The following is a 10,791-nucleotide window of genomic DNA, read 5'->3' on the forward strand; positions in this document are numbered from 1 at the left end:
TAACTGAATCTTGAAGAATGGAAACTCAGGTGAATCCTAGAGGAAAACTAAAGGTCATGACCCCCACTCTCCTCAGAGCACCTTGTCAGGGAGCCTAGCTTCCATCTTCCTTGAATCATGCATATTGTGGGGGTACCTTGTAGCACTCGTCACATGTCAATTCTTATTTGTTGCCAGTCTCCCTGTCAGAAGGGAATAAGCAGCATCTGGCAGGTTGACAGCTGTACCCTCGGAGCTTAGAACAGTGCTGGCACAGTGTAGATGCTCAATAACACCACTGGACAGAAAAAAAATAAATAAAGGGAGCAAGAGAGGAAGCGAGAGAGGGCAAGAGTCCTTAGGCTCTCAGTGTTAGAGGATGGGGATTTAGCTGCTGATCTCTGCTTCTCTCCTGCTTCTCCTCAAGAAGCGTCAGCACACATCTCAGTAATTAGTCTCTCTCATGAGTCAGAACTTGTACCTCTAGGACCTGACCCCTATTTAAAGAGAAAGATCAACATCACATTCATTTTTCTCAGTCGTGAAGTTTGAGACTAAGCTATTCCTCTTATTATCTCCTTCCCCTGACATCTCTCAAAGCCGCGCCCGCCATCCAGGTGGTCAGAGTCATTTTCCCAGGGGCCCTGGCTGACATTCAGGGTGGCCAAAAGCATGGAGGGAAAAGCATAGCTGAGGCCAGCCCAACGGCAAGCTCCTGCACCTTGTTGAAAGTCTGCCCCTAAGCTGCTAAAACTCAGTTTGCCCATTTTCAAAGCTTGTTGAAAGTGCCAGAGAAGTCAAGTCCCTCTGGGGATGTAGGGGGATAGGTGTTCCAGCTCCCTGGCCCCTGGGTTGGGATAATGCTAATATGTGTGTTTTACGTCATTTCCTAGAGCTTTCCCTTTCCCCCATCAAGAGATCACGATTGTCTACTCTGCTAGCTGGAGTAATGTGGCATCTCAGATTGGGTGGCTTCCCTTCCCTGTACTATTCATCTGGTATTCTGCACCTCTCAGGTAAACCGGGTGCCCTCAAACCTCATCTCAGAGTCTTCTTCCGGACGATGTCCTGCACATCATTTCTCATGGTTAGCCTTTCTCCAAGGAGCCCAGAAAACTACCAGTGGCAAAACACTGGGAAGTCGATGCCAGCCAGCACTGTGGGGCCCCGGCATGTGTGCTTTCCAGGAACTTCAAGTTTTCTAGTCCTCTATCCCTTACTCATGAGGTCTTGGCATGCCTGAAGCATTCAGAAAAGATCAGACTCACACAGAGCTCTGGCTGGCCCCATGGAGCAGGCAGGGCCTGGCCTTGGGTTCCATAAATCAATGCCTTACGACTCCGTGAAAAGAACAGCTCATAATGTGCAAAGTTCAAAGACTATTATTTTCTGTTGATCTTTCTTCATCCAGTAATGATTCCCCAAAACACAACCTTAGAGTTTAGTGCTGAGCAGCTGGAAAAGGTCTCCCGTCTGCACATACAGGTAAATATAGGTGACCTTCCTCCATTATAGATTGGTGCCAATGGCATCCAGGTACACTGGAACATGAAAATGACACTTGGTTTGTTGGGAGATGAATGCTCCTTCACGCCAACTGCATGTCCCTTTGCCTTCCCTTCCCTAAGGGGTATGTTGCTGGAATAATAAGAATAATTGCAGCTTTAACAACACATTGGCATTTCCTGGACATATATTATGTTCTAAGCCCTGAGTAAAGCATGTTGTCTCATTTAATCCTTGCATATAGTTCTCTAGGGTAGGTACTATTATATACCCACCTTGTCTGGACACGATGTGATTGAGGCTTCTAGAAGGTTCAGTAACCTGCCTGAGGTCTTACCTTGTTAAAAAGCTGGGCAGAGCATCAAACCCAGCTCTAGGCCACAATGCTATGTGCAGCACCAGTTACATGATTTGCAAGGCTCGGTGCCAAATTAAAATGCGGGGCCCTTGCTCAAGGATTATTAAGAATTTTAAAATGGTGATGGCAAAGTGTAATACCAACCATGGGGCTCTTCTGAGCATCAGGCTCTGGGAAGCTATACAGGTCACAGCCCATGAAGCTGGCCCTGGTTATGTGGACTCAGAAAAAAGCGATGTAAGTGAGAACAAGGACCCCAGTGTTTAACTGTTTAACCCTAGAGACTGAGCAATGATTCACATATATTAAAAGTGATTCAATGAGCCTAGATATTTGGTCAAAGAGCTGGTGACTTTCTGTCAGGAGCTAAGTCGGTTCATCTGACAGAAATGCATAAATATTTCCCCTCAGCTGGGCCTGAAAAGGGTCCATGGTGAAGAATGTAAGAGAAGGTAATTGACTCCAACATGGTACATGAGAAAGAGCCTGTGCCTTGAAGCCAGAGATATGACCACAGATTCTGGCTTATCTACTGGCTTGTGATGTTGGGCATGCTCCTGAGCCTCTCTGGGGTTCAGTTTTCTCCTATGGATAATGGAAAAATGGTATCCACTTCTCAGGGTAGGGAATGGCATAGCGGAAGAAACGATACAGTGTATATAAAGGTCTGGGAACACATGAGTGCTCATTAAATGCTACAATAGTTTAATGGCTGTTTTCACCATGAAGTTTGTGAGACAGTTGAAAGAACACATGATTTGAAGGTCGATGATACAGGTTGAGTCCTAGACACTGTCCCCCATCTATTATTTATGTGAACTGGGCAAAGTCACTGAATTCTTTCCAGGGTCAACATCCCATTCTGTAAAATGGATTAGTACAATGTCAACGACACATCGACACATCGGATTCTATGAGCTACAAACAAGCAGGGCATTATGGAAATAGAAGAGGCGGCCATTCCTACAACCAGTCTGGTTTGTTGCGGTAACTCACAAGGGGGGAGGGGCATTGCAAAGGAGGATGCCGTCTCCTTTCTGATTCCCTCTGTCCTCATGGATGCTTTAGGGGTCATTTTGTGTGAGCTCTCCTACAGGGCGCTAAGTGATTTTTCCTCTAAAAGCTTTCCACAACATTTCCACATTCTTAACCCAAAATTTGACTGACCCCATTCCAATTCCTGATTTTATAGTCAAACTCAGAGGATGCTGAAAAAGAAATGATTCAGGCTAAATTCTACATTGCTGGAATAAGCTATTCCATACTGATATCCAAGCTTTTATGTATTTTTGTAGGATAATTCCAATCATAAATAGAAGTTTGAGATGATTTATGTTTTGCTGGAGATGCTTCCATCCTGATTTGCTTTATACTTTTAGAAATGCAATGTATGTAAAGGATTGCATTTTTCTTTGAAAATATGACACGTATATAAAACAATAAAATTTGAAATTCTTTCTGAATCTTTAAGGTAGGGCAAAGTGGGAGGAAAAGTGGACATCGTCTAATCATATACACACATAATATACAAAGACATGCACATGCTCACAGCCGCCTCGAATGTCACCATTGTCATTTACATTTAGAACACTTTTCTGGCTCATCTTGAATTCTAGTCACTCACATACAGTGCCCGGTACCACAGATGGAAACCGAGAATCATTTTTCTGCTCTGCTCCAACTCCAGCCTCTTTAATAGCTTTCCCCGTTGGTTCTCCTAACTTGTTCTGAACATCGGCTTGCATCTTAACATCATTAAGATTTCTGTAAACACCAATCCCAAATTCCAGGGTCTCTTCACGAGGGCCTCTCTTCATCAAAAGCAGCCTACTGAGAGGTGCCACAGGAAGTTCTACCTTGAAGTGATCTGATCCACCTGCACCTGCCCACTCTCCATCTTTCCATGGCTATTCTCACCCCTTTGCCTCCACTTGCTCCCCTAAAAGCCTTCTGGTGCACAAACGGAATCCCCTCTCCTTTTTACAGAATGCACTCAAATCTCAGAAAGGAGAGGGTCTCCTGCCCCTGGGGATCTGATGTAGTGCATAGATACCCAGCTCCTTGAAGTTGAAGGGAAGTTTTAGCACCTTGCATACAATTATTCACCTGGTAGTCTAGGCGGGTTACCAAGACAACACTGCCAGAACCTCATGTATCTACATGTTATTGATATATCCCTTGATTCAGCCAATGTGGGGAAAATAACCAGCCAAAGCAGTTCTTGGGGTTCCACCTCCCATCTGGCCCGCTGAACGACTCTCTTATTTTGTTTTGGCATAATCTAGACACAGCCACAGTGATATACTTAAAATGGTGTTTTTTCACTTGAATGCATTTTAAAGTTTAAAATCAAATTCCAGCCTTATAGGAGAGATTTTTCTACTTTGTTCTTCACTTTCTCAAGTGTTAGACTTAGGAGTGACTTCTACTGCTGGTCACAGAATGCTTTAATTAGTATCTGTTGGGCCAGAAAGGGATATCGAAATTGTAAAATCTTCCTTGACAGAAAGCTTAAACTTGGGAAAAAGATAAAAGGAGCTCTGTAGCAGCTCTGAGTCATTTCCATAACAGTAGGCACAAGTATTTCCAGAGAGAGAAATAAAATGTCTTGCTTTTGGCCCTTTGACTGAAGACAAAGGTTTCCTGTGCACATCTTCTAAGGAATGGGGAAAAAAAGTCCTACCTGTTTTTCCAAAATTAAAAGGCGGTTCTGAAAAGAAATAACTGAGGAGCTTGCAGTGGGGACCTTAATTTCTTCGTAGCTCCGCTGCACTGCAAAGTCCAGCCTTGTGAGCTACACATTTCCAGAGTGTCCAACATGCATTAAGACTTAGATGTCAGTCATCCTTGAATGATCACCTTCAGAAATAGGGGAGGCATTTTCCTAGCTTGCAACTCCGCAGTCATGTTCTGAGCTGCATCTTTCCAGCTCTTGCTTCTATCAAGGGTTAATAATATGTCAATATCGATGCACACCAACGGTAAGTTGGAGTGGCAATAAAACAGTCTCTAGAATCATCAGAGATCAGAGTATGCCACTTCTCAAGCCATTATGCTAATGATAAGCCAACTTAACATACCTGTAGGTGATCCTTCCATGACATGGCCAATGTAGGGGCCTTCTTGAAAGATTGGTCTGTTGTCATTCTGATCAATCACAATGACTTCCAGTGGGACCGGCCCCTCGAGAGTTCTGCCATTGACATCAGTGGTCTCCACAAATAGCTATTGGAGCAAAGACAATGGGAGAGAAAGATGGCATTAATTCGTTATGAAAATCGAAATCGTGTTCTCTGGAGAAAATAGGTTACACTAGCAATTTTATGAGACTTTGGCAATATTCAAACTTTGGTTGCAGTGAATAGTCACTGGGACTAGAAGGGAAACTAAACATTAGAGAATAAAAGACAAAGATCAATTCATGTTAGATTCTCCCTTAGGAAATTTACATTTAATTTATCCGATCTGCAAAGGAAGTCCAAAAAAAAATGCAAACACTCACAATCAGCCATAGCTAAGAAAATGTGTTTATGTTGTTTGTTTTTCCAACATCATTATGCTTAAAAGGAATGTTATGCTAATAAAAATAATTGACTAAGCAGTTATGAACAGAATGTATTAATAACGGAAAGTGTTTATGGTAATGTTTAGAAGAAATTCAGGTCAGTGAGTATGTATAGAGAGCCTTCTGGAGGCAAGGAAGGCATTTGCTGGGTCCTGAATGAGACCTCAAGATTCCTGCCCACCAGGCCCTTATAATTTATGGGGGAATTTCATAATTCCATGAAATACTTCCATATAGAAAGAGCTACCTTCGGATCTTAAGGATGAAGAAAATAATAGCATAAAAACATTAGCTTTATTGTTTGTCTTGGAAACAGGGAATAATGTCATGGCATTTTCAGTGAATCATAATAACCTTATGCTCTCATTTTCTGAGCCTAATTCAATCTTGATTTAACTCAGCGGTGACAGTAACACTTCTCCTTGGTATCAGTGGAGGTAGTTGAGTGTTTCAGTCAGAAAAAGGCCTCTAGAGTTGGAATACTTGAGAAAGGACCTCTGTAGCTGGAATCCTAGCACATTATTAGAAATAATAACCAATGTTGTCTAGTGCTGTTGACCTAGGTTCTCTCCTGTATTATCTTATGGGATCCTCTCAGGAACTCTATGGCCCTCTTGTGAGGAGAGAATGAAAGCAAACAGAGGTTGTATGGTGGAGTCTAGATTTGACCCCATGAAGTCAGTCTCCAGAGCTTACGTTTTAACTGCTATAAACAATGCTTCTAAAGCACTTAATATCTCAAGAATATTAACAGCTGCTATAGTTCCTACTATTATTGCTATCAACACCATTGCAAAACTAGGCCAGATTAGGAAAACAAAAGAGAAACACCTCCGTTACTAATGGGCACGGTTGTGACGGTGTCATAACTGGTTTCATCCCTTTTGGAAAGCGGCGTGGCAGAATTCAACAACAGCTATGAAGAACTCATAGACTTTGTTCTGCTTGGTACCGCTCCTGGTTCTATTTGAGTTAGGTTGCGTCACACATATGAAAATATTCATTGTAGTGTTATTTGTAGTAATGAAAGAACTCTGGCATCGACTAAATGTCCAGTGAAAGGGGACTAGTTGAATAAATGTTTGGGCAACAATATGCTAAAATAGAGGTGTTATGTAAAATAATTATTAAACCTGTTGATCTACTTAGACTATTATGTGAAAACACACAAAATAGTATGTGCATCATACATATGTAGCATACACATATGGACAGAATTTGAACTTAGTAAGCAAAAATGAAACCAGATGTGCTTGGGTAGATAAATGTATTTTTCATTTTTTTTTTAACATTATTTCATTCTTTCACTAGGAAATTTACACACACACACACACACACACACACACACACACACACAAATACACATGCTTTGATTTCTGGGGCAGATAAAATAATGCATGTACCTTAATAAGAAATTAAAGAGGCAGAGCCTTTAACATCTGCACACAAAGGGAATCTTAGAGTTTACTTTTATTCTTCTATGCTGTTTTAAAAGAAAGAAAGAAAGAAAAAAACTACAAGAATACTGCTAAACAAAGGAAATTAAAACAAAGCCTTGGGGCAATTTCATGCAATAATGAAGGTCTGGCCTTTGTCCTCCCAAAATAGTAAAAGACTTAACTTGAACTTAACCAAAAAATCTATGTCTAGAGACAACACATACCTTGGATCTGAATTTTAAGCTTCCTGTTTGTTCACAAACTGGCCCCCGTCCATGGAGGGCATGGAGAGAACAAAGAAAGAGGCAGGCCACTCCGGAGAGGCAGGTGACAGGCTTAATAAGCAAGGAAACTTACATACGAGGCCTGTCTTGGGCAACCATAAGACAAGTAGATTTTCCCTGCCTGACCACCAGAATCTTAAAAATTTATGTAGAGGCATTAACTGGGTTCCATCACATATACCATCCAGATAGTCTCAATAACACCTTACTCTCTCAAGGCTGTATCTTTGAAAATGGCTCCCACCCTGGGAACAATGGGCATAATGTACATGCTAAGGATGGTAGGTGGAGGGGTGAGGAGCCTCTGACTGCCTAGGTCCAGCTGGTGGGTCAACTGGTAGCCACATCCTCTTGGTGACTTCCTCCAACAATTCCACCTTCTATAAGACTGGGCAGTGTCAGAAACCACAAGTAAGATAAACATGCAAATCTATTAGAACTTGAAGGGGTAGACTCCAGATCCATCTCAACATAACAGAAAGACAGACCGACACTACAGGGATATAATTGATTAGGATGAATAAAAAATGTTGAGCTCAATCTTATAAAATTAATTATATAAGTAGACAGCTCGATAGTATTTTATGTTATAGTACTACCCAGAGTTTGACTCCTGGATTTTTAGTGGAAAACAATATTGTTAAAAGCTAAGACTTAGAATAGCATTTAAAAACAGCAAAGTGCTTTTAAGGGGCATTTATTAATTTTAAAGACAATTTAACAAAAACGCATTGAGGATTACTACATGTCAGTCCCTACACTGAGTGCTGGATATGCATCAGCTAACAGAAGAGACATTCTGCCATGAAGAGACACATGATAAACAATGTAAAATACAAGAACAAGATAATTCAGTTAGAGATAAAGGATAGGAAGGGATGAGAGAGGTTGATATATTAAAGCTATATTGTCCAATATGGCCACCACTAGCTCTATGTGGCTAATTAAATTTAAATTAAATAAAGATAAATAAAACAACAAATCCAGATCTTCAGTTGCACTAGACACACTCGAGAGCTCAACAGCCACATGTAGGTGGTGGCTACCACATTAGACAATGCAGATACAGAAACTTTCTGCCATTGTAGAGCCTACTGGACTCTAAAGCAAGGGCTACAGTGTGGTTGAGAGAAAGAACATGTGTGTCGGCGGGGAGAGGCACCTATATTAGATAAAATAGTTTGGAAAGATACATGCATACTCTCGGGCCCTTCCCAGAAACCACTTATGGTTGAAGTAACATTTCAACTGAGACTTGAATGACAAGAAAGCAGAAGGAGACAGTCATGCAAAAATGCATGGACAAAGAATTCTAGCAAGTGTAAACGTTCTAATCTTGGCATTATTTTAGGGATGGAACTAGTATAAGATGAAGTCACATAATTGGGGCTCCACTCAATTCCGATGGAGGAGACTAACGTTTATCCCACTATTACATTCTTTGCATAAACCATTTGGGCAAAGCGAGAAAAAGAGGTTGATTCTCTGTGAATTGCTGGGTAAGCCAAACGAGGGAGGGAGAATGACATCACGCTTGTTCCTAACAAAGAAAAACATAGTAGACTGAATAAAATATATAATAGGAAATGCTAGTGCTTTACTAAGTAGTTCGTGCATTTTTCTAATGGCATATTCACAATATGGATGAAAAGTAGCATATAGCTATGCATGAAGAAGTTATTAGAAAATGCAGCCTTATCTACTCAATCACTTACTGTAAAGAAATGACATTCCAGGGAGTTTGCATAACTGTTCTCATATAAAGGTCAGATCCACAGTTAGCAAATGCCAAACTTTCTAAAGTGGGGCTCTTAAATTTCAAAGGGTACCTCTAATATCAGAGAATAAATGTTCAATGATGTTCTTGCCTTTCTTCTCTCTTCTTAATTGAAATACCCCAAGCACACAAATACTTAGTCTGAAAAGACTGGAACAATGTTTGTTTCCTTTGAGTCACAAGATATAGTCTAGAGGCTGTGTTTGGGGCTCCAGAAACAAAGCAAACTGGAATGCATTCAAAGGGAGGCATTCTCATGCCTGTTCTTTATGTTAACAGTGAGATGCCAATTAGTAGAAACATACTGTGAGAAAAACAAACAGGCGGCCATTGGCAAAAAGCAATGGAATAATTGCTCAAAGGAAATAGAAATCAACCAGCTTCTCACAGACTATCTCCATACCACCTTCTAGGACTTGAGGGCTTCTATTCTTAGTTTGAGATGTTGATATTCTTGGGAATAATGCAGGGTGACAGGGAGAGAAGAGAGGAAGAGAGAGAGAGAGAGAGAGAGAGAGAGAAGGCGGGGCGGCGGGGGGGCGGGGAAGAGGGAGAGAGAGAAAGATGCTCAATAAGTTATACCTAGAAACAGTTGCCCAAGTGTCTGCTACAAGGTAGTTAGTGCCCAATAACTTAAAAGTTATACATTTGACAAATCTTTGTGTTGTGTTCTAGGACCTTGCTATTCAAAGTGCAGACATGGGACCAGCAGCACTGGCATCCCCTGGGAGCTGGTTAGAAATACAGACCCCCAGGCTCTGCCCAGAACCTACTATGGCAGCCCCTGCATTTTATCCCATCTCTAGGGGACTCAGGTGCACATTAATGTTTGTGTGACGCTGCACAGTGACACAGGGAATAGACATGGAGGCCCAAGGGCCTTGTAGAGCTTGGGAATGGCATTCCCAGGTTCAGATGCATGAAGGTAACTTCCAAAGAGAAGGCAGAGTCATATCATCTGCTAGGAACCTACTGCACTACACTTGGACTCATTTATTACCCTTAAACACACAGGCCAGGAAGAGTAGATGTTTTCTGTGGATCAGTCTGGAGGAGCCTTTGCATGGACAGACACACATATATACAAATGCACATTACACACAAACATACACAGGCATACATACAAACACACAGACACAACACACACACACGCAGATATAAAACACACAGATTTTCCATAAAATAAAAATTTCCAACCTTCTGATCTTCAGCTGTGCATAATGAATTCACTTAGAGTGTATTTTATCTGATCACTTTCTGTAAAACTGGCAAACAGAAAGTAGGGAGAATTACTTATATATTGAAAAGTGAAAAGGTGCAGAAAACAAAGGAAAAGAGAGAGGTCCCGGAGGTGGAAAACCTCACGGGAGATGGAGCATGAGGGTTGGGGGCACTGAGTTGCCTTAGTGGCGATGTGATTTGTGGAACCCAGCACTGCAGTGTTGTTCTCTCGTTGTGATAGGGAATACCCTTGGAGGGGTAACTAATTTAGCTTTATTATTAGAGGGCCTACGGGTCATCTAGGGAACTTGTTAGGAATCTAATTTAAACCAGCACTTAGAGAGAGTCTGGTGTTAGTGATTTCCTGCCCATGCTTCGGAAAGCTTAGCCCGTCATGGAAGGGAGACGGGGAGACCACTGGTAGTGGTGAAGGTGGAAGGGAGCCTCGCTGACAGGGCGCACAGCCCGAAAGCCTGAGGAGAGGGCTCGGAGGACTTGTGGAGTGAGCCCTGGACCTGGACTCAGGAGGCAACGTTCAGTCCTCCCCAAGTACAGGATCTAGGCTCTGAGTGAGGCACACATCTCTTTGCACCTTAGTTTCTACATTATTAATAAGAGCTACCACAGCGACTTCATAGGATCTTGGTGCAGACTAAGTAAAA

General features: G+C 41.9%; 1 protein-coding gene across 3 annotated transcripts in view; it reads right to left on the reverse strand.

The window, feature by feature from the left end:
• Nucleotides 1-10,791, reverse strand: part of CDH13 (cadherin 13) — a 985,836-nt gene that overhangs the window by 346,212 nt on the left and 628,833 nt on the right. For all 3 annotated transcript variants that reach the window (XM_011356635.2, XM_023528555.1, XM_023528556.1), the window contains exon 7: nucleotides 4,924-5,068. In XM_011356635.2, the coding sequence (XP_011354937.1) occupies nucleotides 4,924-5,068 (145 nt within the window). The remainder of the gene's footprint in view (nucleotides 1-4,923; nucleotides 5,069-10,791) is intronic.

Source organism: Pteropus vampyrus, unplaced genomic scaffold (assembly GCF_000151845.1).
Source record: "Pteropus vampyrus isolate Shadow unplaced genomic scaffold, Pvam_2.0 Scaffold29, whole genome shotgun sequence".
Lineage (NCBI taxonomy): Eukaryota > Metazoa > Chordata > Mammalia > Chiroptera > Pteropodidae > Pteropus > Pteropus vampyrus.